Source organism: Carlito syrichta, unplaced genomic scaffold (assembly GCF_000164805.1).
Source record: "Carlito syrichta isolate Samal-C Ts95f unplaced genomic scaffold, Tarsius_syrichta-2.0.1 Scaffold313246, whole genome shotgun sequence".
In the NCBI taxonomy this organism is placed as follows: Eukaryota; Metazoa; Chordata; class Mammalia; order Primates; family Tarsiidae; genus Carlito; species Carlito syrichta.
The window spans coordinates 336,353-348,736 of record NW_007257342.1 but is presented as its reverse complement, the minus strand read 5'-3'; the positions used below and the strand labels follow the sequence as shown (position 1 = coordinate 348,736).

At 40.0% G+C, this 12,384-nt stretch overlaps 1 protein-coding gene across 4 annotated transcripts in view; it reads right to left on the bottom strand.

The window, feature by feature from the left end:
• The window catches only part of TRPC4AP (transient receptor potential cation channel subfamily C member 4 associated protein), an 80,806-nt gene that overhangs the window by 42,368 nt on the left and 26,054 nt on the right, over positions 1-12,384 (bottom strand). For all 4 annotated transcript variants that reach the window (XM_021718675.1, XM_008070263.1, XM_021718674.1 and 1 more), the window contains 2 exons: positions 4,699-4,756; positions 1,685-1,740 (listed from right to left, as the gene is read on the bottom strand). In XM_021718675.1, coding sequence (XP_021574350.1) covers positions 1,685-1,740; positions 4,699-4,756 — 114 coding nt within the window. The remainder of the gene's footprint in view (positions 1-1,684; positions 1,741-4,698; positions 4,757-12,384) is intronic.

Sequence of the window (12,384 nt, the reverse complement as noted above, 5' to 3'; positions counted from 1 at the left end):
TACATGTCAAAAAGTGACAAGCATTGGCAGACTGTCTGTTAACCTTTAAGACTCCTTTTAACTCCATTACACCTATTTCTTAATTTTCCTTGTTAGAAAACAGAACAGGAACCAGAAGCCTCACCTATATATTGAGCAGGACATTCTGCTAGGTTGACCATTGAGCCAGGAAGAATGTGAATAAAGGAACCAAATGTGGGCCAAGCATGGTGGCTCATGTAATCTCAGTACTTTGGGAGGATGAGGCAGGAGGATCGCTTGAGGTCAGGAGTTCAAGACCAGCCTGGGTAACATAAGGAGACCCTGTTCTAAAAAAAAGTTTTTTAAATTATTGGTGCATGGTGATGCACACCTGTAATCCCAGCTACTTGGGAGGTTGAGACAGGAGGATCACTTGAGTCTAGGAGTTCGAGGCTGCAGTGAGCTATGATTGCACACACTGTACTCCAGCCTGGGTGACAGAGCAAGACTCCAACTCGGGAAAAAAAAAAGTAAAAAGCAAAAGAACCAATTGGGTAGAAAGAAAAGAGCATAGAACTTAATGTTAGAACTTGTGTGTGTTCTGGCTCTTAGTTTACACACCTCTCTGAACCTTAGTTTCTTGCCAGTAGAGTACAGCTAGCAGTCATATTAGCATCGCAGCGTTATTTGTTGTAAGTACTAAATGAGATAACAGATGTGAAAGCACTCTGTAAAGCAGTATACAAATGTTGGCTTTTATAAAACACAGTACCTGTCTTCTAGGAACTTATGGTGTGGCAAAATGTAAATAGTGAATCACAATACACAGCAGAATGAGACAAATGCTATTACAGAAGTGAAACCCATATGCTATGGAAATAAAAAAGGAACATTTAACTCCATTTCATTTCTTGCCTCATTCAAGAAAGATTTTGTGCATCTTGTGGTAGTATGAAAAACCTACCAAGGTAACAAACTTAGAAGTAGGAAAAGATAAAACATCTATAGTAGAGTTGCAGTGTGCAATCATAGCTCACTGCAGCCTCGAACTCCTAGACTCAAGTGATCCTCCTGTCTCAACCTCCCAAGTAGCTGGGATTACAGGTGTGCATCACCATGCACCAATAATTTAAAAAACTTTTTTTTAGAACAGGGTCTCCTTATGTTACCCAGGCTGGTCTTGAACTCCTGACCTCAAGCGATCCTCCTGCCTCATCCTCCCAAAGTACTGAGATTACATGAGCCACCATGCTTGGCCCACATTTGGTTCCTTTATTCACATTCTTCCTGGCTCAATGGTCAACCTAGCAGAATGTCCTGCTCAATATATAGGTGAGGCTTCTGGTTCCTGTTCTGTTTTCTAACAAGGAAAATTAAGAAATAGGTGTAATGGAGTTAAAAGGAGTCTTAAAGGTTACAGACAGTCTGCCAATGCTTGTCACTTTTTGACATGTAATTGTTCAGTCTTTACTTGGACATCTCCAGGGCCAAAAGAGTTCAGTATTTGCTGAAGTAGTCCTGGCTCTTAAAACTGCTACAAAATTCGGCCTCCCTATAATTTCTACCAGTTGGTCCCAATTCTCAGGCATATCTAAAATAAGTCCAATTCTCCCAATGCCTGAAGTTAGCTCTCATGTCTGCTACCCCCACTGGTATCTTCCTATCTCAATCACCGCAGAAATGGCATGGAGATAAATGGAGCCCCGATGGAAGGGGTACTTACACAGACACAAGTATTATACAGGATGCTCAAGCAGTCCTTGGACATTTCATCACTTACTGAAAGTGAAAGAGAAATAACTGGTTATTTTTCTCACTGAAAAGATAGTATAACAGTATTATAGTTTCAACATAGGAACTGTTACAATTTCCTCCAAGATGACTATTTTCCTTTCAGGATATCTACTACTAGTCCTTGTCTATCAATGATTTCCCCAGTGCCCATCATTTCATAATACTTTTTGGTTTGGTATAGTTGCCATTTTATTATTATGCTCCCTAGTCTTCATAATTTCAACCTGTGTGGCACCATCATTTAATAAAGTCATTTTCCCTTTGGGTCCTATTTAGGTTATATCCAGGGTTTTTGATTCTTGGTATTTAAATACACCACAAACAAGTAACTTAATATACATATGTATCGTTTTAATGTTTGTGTTGAATTGGTTCCCTAAGATATAGTTTCAAAAGCAGAAGTACTAAAATCCAAAGTATAATCATATTACTTGTTCTTGTTATAAAGTTCCATTGAAAGTTCTACCATTTTTACTACAGACTCACCAACTGAGTGCTTTGTTTAGGATTTTTTTTTTGTTGTTGTTATCTATGTTAGACAAATGGCTTTTCATGTCTCATCTACTACTAATTCCAATAAAGAACTCACTACTTCCCTGTGAGCAGTAACAGGAGAGTAGCAGAAAAAGGAAACTTAATTTTTATTACCCCACACCAGGAAATGATGAAACAGTATGAACCATGAACAAAATGTTTTGTTTGGTACTGCTTTTATTTTTATTTTTATTTACTTATTTATTTTTGGAGTTGGAGTCTCAGTCAGCCAGACTGGAGTACAGTGGCCGCTCCTGGCCACCGCAGCCTCGACCTGCTGGGCTCTGGCGATCCTTCCCCCTTAGCCTTCCGAGTAGCTGGAACTACAGGCACACGCTACCATGCCCGGCTAATTTTTTTGATTTTTATTGTAGAGATAAGGTCTCGCCAAGTTGCCCAGGCGGGTCTTGAACCCGCGGGCTCAGGCAATTCACTCACCTCGGCCTTCCAAAGCGCGGATTACAGGCTGAGCCACCGAGCCCAGCCCGGCACTGCTTTTATTTTTAAAGACTGTTTCCATTCATTCCTATGTTGCTATAAATACCAAAATGCTAGATCTCCCTCCGAAATCCCAATTAGCAGCTTAAGTCAAGCTATAAAATGATGGGTTGCCTCACATAATTATGAGAAAATACAGATGCCCTGTATCCTTCATCACTACTTTTCAACCTATTGGGACTTTGTGGTTTATTTAATGAATTCAGAAAAAGGTGGAGCATCAGATCAGAATATCTCAGTATTTCTAGACCTTCCATTTTCAAAAGGAATTGGGACTCATTCATTTATCAAGTATTTATTCAGAATCTACTCTAGAGCAAATACAATTCTGAGTAAAAAAAAAGAAAAAAAAAAGAAAGACAAGAAAGTCCCAGCCCTCGTGGAACCCATAAATCTAGTGAGAGGAAGGGAGAATGAACAAGTACACCAGCCAGGCACTGTGGCTCAAGCCTGTAATCCCAGCACTTTGGGAGGCTGAGGCGAGAGGACTGCCTGTGCCCAGGGGCTTGAGACCAGCCCGGGCAACTTGGCAAGACTTTGTCTCTACAATAGATCAAAAATAAAAAATTAGCTGGGCGTGGTGGTACACTCCTTGTAGTTCTAGCTAATTGGAAGTCTGGAGCAGAAGGATCACCTAAGACCAGCAGGTCAAGGCTGTAGTGGCCATGAGCATACCACTGCATTGTAGCCTGAGCGACAGAGTGAGACTCTTAACTTAAAAAAAAAACAAAACCACCAAAACAAGTGCGACAACAATTAATTACAAGATGCTACTTGCTGTAAGGGTAGAGAACATTAAGGAGCAATTTAGACAGAGTACTAAGTTGAAGCACTAAAGATGAATATGAATCCTCTTAACCACAACTGCACATACAAATGAGGACTTTTATAGTATGTCCTACTGATGCCAGGGGTAAAAAAATGTTTTTTAATTTTTAAAAATGCAATGTTTATAGAAGGGCACTCATCAAATGTTAACTGAAGTGATCTCTGGCTTTTAATGCCAGAGCAGAGTGCATTCACTTTTTATTTTAAATTAAATACTGAATACCTAAAAAGATTATTTGTAACATGTGCACGTTATAAGAAATAATATAGAATAATACCCATATACCCACCACCCATCTTAAGAAACAGTATACTACTAAAACACTTTGACTTTTTACCATACATACTCTGGCAATGATCAAACTTTTTTTTTTTTTTTTTTTTGAGTTGGAGTCTCACTCTGTCGCCCAGACTGGAGTGCAGTGGCTGCTCCCGGACACCGCAGCCTCGACCTGCTGGGCTCCGGCGATCCTTCCGCCTCAGCCTTCCAAGTAGCCGGAATTACAGGCATGCGCTACCACGCCCGGCTGATTTTTTAATTTATTTTAGAGATGAGGTCTCGCTGCCCAGGCGGGTCTCAAACCCGCGGGCGCAGGTAATCCACTCACCTCAGCCTCCCAAAGGCGCGGGATTACAGGCTGAGCCACCAAGCCCGGCAATCAAACTTTTTACAAAGAACATATATCACCTTTATAACAAAAAACTACTAAGTTTTTTTAAAAAATAAAAGTGATCTTACCAGGCTATTCCTTACTCTCTCAGCTAGCTATATATGAGAAATAAGAATTAAAAAGAAAACACAAAAGCTGGATCAAAGGGCTATTAGGAAGTACAAAGATGCAATTCTTTTAGCCCAGTGGTTTTCGTGCTTTTTCTTTTAAAGCACCAAATCTGAATTTTTGTCCAGTACAGAAGGAATGAAGAGAGCTGCCTAGTTGGAAGTAGAAAGAGCAACCTGAAGCTAAATATAAGGCATGTCCAAAGTTTTAAGAGTTAAGAAGGAAATAAGAGAACAACTCCTGGGAACTGTCCCCTTATCAGCAGGTTAGAAAATGAAGACTAGCAGTTGACAAGTACACTTACTTTTCAGTTTCTGTCCCCGGATAGAGATTGTAGGCCTCATAAGAATTTCTACAAGCAGCTATTAAAAAAAAGATAAAATCATCAAAATTAATTCAAAGTGCAACTTGTGAAACAATCTTTGTCATGACCATACATGGCCCAAATATGTACTTCAGTATCGCAAGACCCTCTTATTCTTGGAGACAGTAAGGTTCAGTGGAAGGAGCTCTGCAGCAAGAGTTAGGGAACCTGGTTCTAGTCCCATCTCACCCACTTACCTGCCATGTAAATTAAGGCAAGTCAATGACCCTCCTTGGGTTGCAGTGTCATCATTAAAAAAAAAAATTATTTTAGATTAGGTAATCTCTGGATACAATGTGGCTTTAATTATCGAAAAGTTGCAGAACATTATTACTATTATGATTCTTCTTTTGCTTAAAGAACATTTGTGCATATGAGTTTACAAAATAAACTCTCAAAAGATACACCATAAATTGTTAACACTGATTTCTACAGGGATTGAGGATGATATGCATATATTTTTCATTTTATATACTTTTAATACAACATACCATTTTTTGCTTAAACTGTTTAAAATAAGCAAGCATTTAAAAACTCGTTGTTGAGAGAACAGACAATTGGTCATGATAAAAGGGTCAATCCATCAGGAAGATATTATAAACATACATGCACCTAACAACAGAGCCCAAAATTACTAGAAGCAAAAGCTGGTAGAAATGAAAGAAATATGTAATTCAGAAATAATAGTTGGACACTTTAATACCCTTCTTTCAGTAATAGACAACTGAGGGGAAGATAAAAGACTTAAAGATAATCAGCCAACTAGCTCTAACAGACATCTATAGAGCACTCCATGCAGTAAGAATGGAATACATGTTCTACTCTAGTGCACAAAGAACATTCTCCAAGACAGATGATATGTTATGCCTCCAAGTAAGCCTCAATACATTTTAAAAGGCTGAAATAATACAAAATATGTTCTCTGGCCACATTGGCATGAAATGAAAATCAGAATGAAATTTGAGAAATTCATGCATATGTGCATAATTTAAAAACCCATCCTAACTAATCAATGAGTCAAAAAGAAAATCACAAAGGAAATTAGAAACTATCAGATAAATGAATATAACAAAACTTATGATATAGCTAATGTAGTGTTTCAAAGGACACCATCAAGAGTGAAAAGATAGTCACTGAATGGCAGAAAATATATGCAAATTATATGTTCCTTATAAGAAACTAGTTTACAGAAACAACTAATACAACACAATAATAAAAAGACAACTCAATCAAAAAATGGGCAAAGCAGGTGAACAGAAACAGACATTTCTCCAAAAACAAATCTCAAAATGACCAGGAAACACATAAAAAGATGATCAACAACATTAGCCACGAGGGAAGTACACATCAAAACCACAATGAGACCCACTAGGGTGGCTATTTATTTGTTTATTTATTTATTTTCTCTTTAGGATGGCTATTTAAAAAGACAGATAATAACTGCTGGCAAGAATGTGAACAAACTGGAGCCTTTCTACAATGCTGGTAGACACGTAAAATGATGCAGTTGCTTTGGAAAGCGGTTTAGTAGATCTTCAAAAGTTAAACACAGAGTTACCATATGACCACACAACTCCATTCCTACCTATACACCAAGAGAAATTTTTTAAAAAGACAATCAACAGGAAATGAAAACACATGTCCACATAAAAATTTGTACTCCAATGTTCATAGTAGCATTATTAATAACAGCCAAAAGCAGAAACAACCCGAATGTTCACCACTGACAAATAAGATGTGGTATAGCCACACAATGAAATATTTCTTGACAACAGAAAGGAATGGAGTACTGATACATGCTACAATATGGATTAACATTGAAAACATCATGTTATGAGCCGGCTCGGTGGCTCAGCCTGTAATACCATGCTTTGGAAGGCTGAGGTGAGTGGATTGCCTGAGCCTGCAGGTTCGAGACCCGCCTGGGCAACTTGAGGAGACCTCATCTCTACAACAAATCAAAAATTAAGCCGGGCTCGGTGGCTCAGCCTGTAATCCCGCACCTTTGGGAGGCTGAGGGGAGTGGATTGCCTGAGCCCGCGGGTTCGAGACCTGCCTGGGCAGCGAGACCTCATCTCTACAATAAATAAAAAAATCAGCCGGGCGTGGTAGCGCATGCCTGTAATTCCGGCTACTCGGAAGGCTGAGGCGGAAGGATCGCCGGAGCCCAGCAGGTCGAGGCTGCGATGGCCAGGAGCGGCCACTGCACTCCAGCTTGGGCGACAGAGTGAGACTCCAACTCAAAAAAAATATATATATATAAATAAATTAAAAAAAAAAAAATTAGCCGGGCGTGGTAGCGCGCGCCTGTAGTTCCAGCTACTCGGAAGGCTGAGGCGGAAGGATCGCCGGAGCCCAGCAGGTCGAGGCTGCGATGGCCAGGAGCGGCCACTGCACTCCAGCCTGGGCGACAGAGTGAGACTCCAACTCAAAAAAAAAGAAAACATCATGTTAAACAAAAGCAACGATTCACGAAAGACCACATATTTTATGACTCCATTTATATGAAAAGTCCAGAATAGGGAAATCTATAGAGATAAAGGAGATTAGTGGTTGCTTAAGGATGAAGGGCTTGGAAGGAAATGAGATACTCTTGTTTTTATGACTACAAAGTCTTTCTTTTTTGGAGCGATGAACATGTTTTTAAAATCACTTGTGGTGACAGCTGCATAACTCTGAATATACTGAAAACCACTGCATTGCTGTAAGTGAATGACTTTTGACATGTGAATTTTATCTCAACAAAGCTATTATTTAAGACAAGAAAACAGTCATCTCATGCTCAGTTAAAGAAGCCACACATAGAGTGAGCCATGGCTACATGGTGGCCCACTGGCCCCAGTTCACAGGAGCCAGACCCATGTGGAAGCTGCTCCCAGCTACAGGCCTGGTTAGAGAGTGTAACAGATGAAACCCCAATATTGACAATAAAAGGTAATTCTAAGTATGACATTAAAGCAGAATAGCCTTTCTGAAACTTTGAACTCGGGGCCAGGGTTACCTTTGAAGTGTTTGAAAGTAAATTCAGCGGGGCTTGGTGGCTCAGCCTGTAATCCCGTGCTTTGGGAGGCTGAGGTAAGTGGATTGCCTGAGCCCACGGGTTCGAGACCCGCCTGTGCAACTTGGCGAGACCTCATCTCTACAATAAATCAAAAATCAGCCAGGTGTGGTAGCGCATGCCTGTAATTCCAGCTATTCGGAAGGCTGAGGCGGAAGGATCGCCGGAGCCCAGCAGGTCGAGGCTGCAGTGGCTCCAGTCTGGGCGACAGAGTGAGACTCCAACTCAAAAAAAAAAACCAAAAGTAAATTCAGAAAAGAGTGTAAGTCTTTGGTTACATGGTTCTTGCTCAGATGTCTCTGGGAAAACTACTTTATGTCCAAGTTACATTACACTTCGGAAGACTTACTATAAACAACTGGACAAAGAACATACTCACCTTGTCATGGTATAAGTTAAGGTTACCACTAAAACAGTACGTGCACTTATTTGTGAATGTTTGATTGTAAAGCCTGTATATTTTACTGAATTTCTCAAAGCAGTTTGGTCTAAGAAATAGCCTCCACAAATTGAAAGTTTTTGCCCATCTCTTGATGAACCAGCTATTGGAAGTAAAAATACTGATCGGGTGCAGTGGCTCACGCCTGTAAATCCCAGCACTTTGGAAGGCCAAGCGAGAGGATTGCCTGCCTGAGCCCAGGGGTTTGAGACCAGCCTAGGTAACTTGGCAAGACCTTATCTCTACAATAAATCAAAAAATTAGCTGGGCGTGGTGACACACCCCTGTAGTTCCAGCTACTTGGAAGGCTGAGGCAGAAAGATTGCCTGAGCCCAGCAGGTTGAGGCTGCGGTGGTCATGAGGGAGTCTGGGCAACTGAGTGAGACTCCAACTCAAAAAAAAAATTGATCTGTCAGGACGACAGGAAAGAAAACAAATCCACATAGGGGAAACATTTGCAATTTTGAATATCAGAAAGCATAAGAAATTAAGTTCAGTGGGTTTTTTTGGAGGTGGAGAAGCTAGGTTGACAATAGCAGACAATGAAGAAGACAGTTTCTTTACAGTTCCTGAAGCTTATGTTGTTGATACAGGAATAACAAACTCACAGATCTTAATTCCTGACTCTCAGGAAAAAAAGAATTCATTCAATAATGGATATGGTCCAAAGGCAGAGTCTCAGACTTATTCCTGAAACAAAAATTGGATTGGCTATTGTTTTCATGACTACAAGAATTACTGTGATCCCCTAGTCAGCTCGGTATGGGAATTAAGACAACAAATCCGGGACCAAGCCACTAGCAAGACTTGTCAGTTAATGAAAACCTAATGCCAAGCGCCCCAGTGAACACTAGCTCAGGGGTACCTGACACAGAATCAGAGTAAGCAGACACATGTATGGATTCGAGTGAAAGGCCAAAGAAATCAAAATCTCTAGAATGGACCAAAAATTTAAAATGCTTTCACAAGAAACATCTCCAAAATAAAATCTAATAATAATAGTATAGTATTAAATACTCTGGTTAATGTGAAAATCCCAAATTATCAGCTTTCACCAACTAAATTCCCAGATGTAAAAATAAGTAGAGACTGAGTTTCTCAGCAGCAGATCAACTCCATCAAAAACTCTTTCAACCATCTACCAAAAAAAAGCAAAAAGGATGAAGAAAATCAAGAAATGTCTTCATGCAAATCAGCAAGAATAGAAATGCCTTGTTCTCTTTTAGAACAAACACAACTTGCTACACTCTCAATATGAAAAAACAAGGAGCAGTATCTACCTCAGAATGAGCCCATGAACAAAAAATCAGATAACTTATTTACAGATATAGGTTTAAAATTCAATGTCAAAAATTGTGCCAATAAATCTCTTTCTACAGAAAAGCTAAGATAAATAGAAGAAAAGAAGGCTGGGCATGGTAGCTCACGCCTATAATCCCAGCACTTTGGGAAGCCAAGGTGAGAAGACTGCCTGAGCCCAGGGGTTTGAAACTAGCCCGGGCAATTTGGTGAGACCTCATCTCTACAATAAATCAAGAAAAATCAGCAGGGTGTGGTGGCGCACGCCTGTAGTTCCAGCTACTTGGATGGCTGAGGCAGAAGGATCGCCTGAGTGCAGAAGACCAAGGCTGCAGTGGCTGTGAGCGTGCCACTGCACTCCACATGGGCAACAAGGTAAGCCTCCAGCTCAAAAAAAAAATAGAAGAAAAGAAACTTCATCACAGAAGATGAAGTGCTGGAACAGTTAGTTATTCACGAGCACAAAACCAGAGTTAGAAATTGATGTAAAAGTTCAAAACAAGAGGAAGAAATAGGCCAAGGATAGATATAGAAACAAGTGACACTTAATGATGAAGCAATGCAAGAAGATAACAAAATATCACAAGGGAATGAAACTGGAAGAAATGTGGGCTCAACCAAGTATCACTTTGGTCAACTAAAGAAGTATCTAACAATGACTACCTCCAGGACAATAGTGAGATGCTTCCAAGAAATGTGTTATTAACTGAATTTATATCATTGGTGGTTAAAAAACTACTTCCAGAAATTGATCTGGTGTAAATAATTATGATCAACTAAAGAATTTCAAGAAATTCTAAAAGGTCACATATCCTGGAGTAGGAAAACTTCCCCACATCATTGAAGGATCAGATCTAATAGTTCATCATGCTCAAAAGAATATAGAAATAGAAGAGTAGTTAAGGCAGGAAATGGAGGTAAAAGTCAACATGCAAAAGAAGAGAATCTTGCTGATAATCTCTTTAGATATAATTCTAATGTACAAGAGAGATGATAACTGAAGATTTTAAAAAGAAGCCACTGAAAAACATTTCCTAGCAAGCATTTACTTCAGGTTAACTGGGATATATGAATATATACAGAGGAGATTTAAGTTACAAATATCTCATTTTATCTCAATAAAATGCATAAAACTCCATTAAAAATAAAAAGGCCAGACATAAAAAGTCACATAGTGTACAATTCTGTTGATATGAAATATCCATAACAGGCAAATTCAAGAGACAGAGAATAGATTAATGGTGCCGGGGCTGGGGGAGAAGGAAGCAGAGAGTGACTGCTAACTGGTACAGAATTTCTTTTTGGCATGGTGAAAGTGTTCTGAAAATCACTATATGAACACAAAACCACTGAAGTCTGGCTAAAGGGGCTATGGGGCTATGGTATGTAAATTATATGTCAATAAAGCTGCTAATGCCATACAAGGTGTCTTGTGCTTTGTAATCTCAGTTACTCAGGAGTCCAAGGCAGGAGGATCATTTGAGCCCAGGAGCTCGAGACTCACTTGAGCAGCACAGTGAAACTCTGTCTCTAAAAATATATTTAAAAAATTAGCCAGGTCTGCTGGTGCCTAGTCTCAGCTACAAGGGAGACTGAGGTAGGAGGACTGCCTGAGCCTAGGAGTTTGAGGTTGTAGTGAGCTATGACTGCAACACTGCACTCCAGGGCAACAGAGTGAGACCCTGTCTCTTATTTATTTATTTATTTATTCATTCATTCATAAATAAATAAAGCAAGTAAGCTATTATTATTATGTTTTCTACATTCTGTTAAAGTTAGAAAGGAACTCCAGAATCTTTTTTTTTTTTTTTTTTTTTTTTTTTAGTCAGAGTCTCACTCTGTCACCTAGGCTAGAGTGCAATGGCATGCTCATGGCCACGACAGTGTTGACCGGCTGGGCTCCGGTGATCCTTCCGCCTCAGTCTTCCAAGTAGCCGGAACTACAGGCACGCACTACCACACCCGGCTAATTTTTGATTTATTGTAGAGACAAGGTCTCACCGAGTAGCCTGGGCTGGTCTCGAACCTGCGGGCTCAGACAATCTACTTACTTCGGCCTCCAAAAATGTTGGGATTATGGGCTGAGCCACTGAGCCTGAGCCTCCAAGTTTGAGCCACATGACTGGCATATATGTATTGTATATTTTATTTTGTTATTATTGTTTAAATCAAGTTAGGAGCTATCTCAGAAAAACAAAATAGTCTTTCTTCTAGAGCCCATTCTAGCTAAAGGCTGGTATTTGGGCAACATGTTCAAGACACCTCAAGCCAAATGGAAGAAAAAAAATTCCACTGCATTTTTTTTTAAAGCCAACAAGGCAAATCTTCAAGACTAAACAATTCTGCTGGAGGAGATGAGAAAGTCTCTGCTCACCTCAAACCGGCAACTAATCTTTAGAAAGCAGATCCACATATTTGAGATTGCCCTGGCATGAATGTGACACTATAATTCAACATCCTGAATTGAGAGAGAGGTGTTCTTTTAGTTTAAAGCGGCACATTAAAAATAAAAACTCTAAGCTATTCCTGAATCACAGATTGTCAACTCTGGAGAAGCACTTTTCTCTGTTTTCTGCACATCAGTATTTAATGTTAACTGCACTTGGACAGAAAAGAAAAAAGTCTCATGACTTGGAGCAACAATGAAATATAGGCCCGAGTATAGGCCTGCTTGCTTTTTTTTTTTGAGTTGGAGTCTCACTCTATCGCCCAGACTGGAGTGCAGTGGCCGCTCCCGGCCACCGCAGCCTCGACCTGTTTGGGTGCCGGCGATCCCTCCGCTTCAGCCTTCCAAGTAGCTGGAACTACAGGCACGTGCTACCACGCCCAG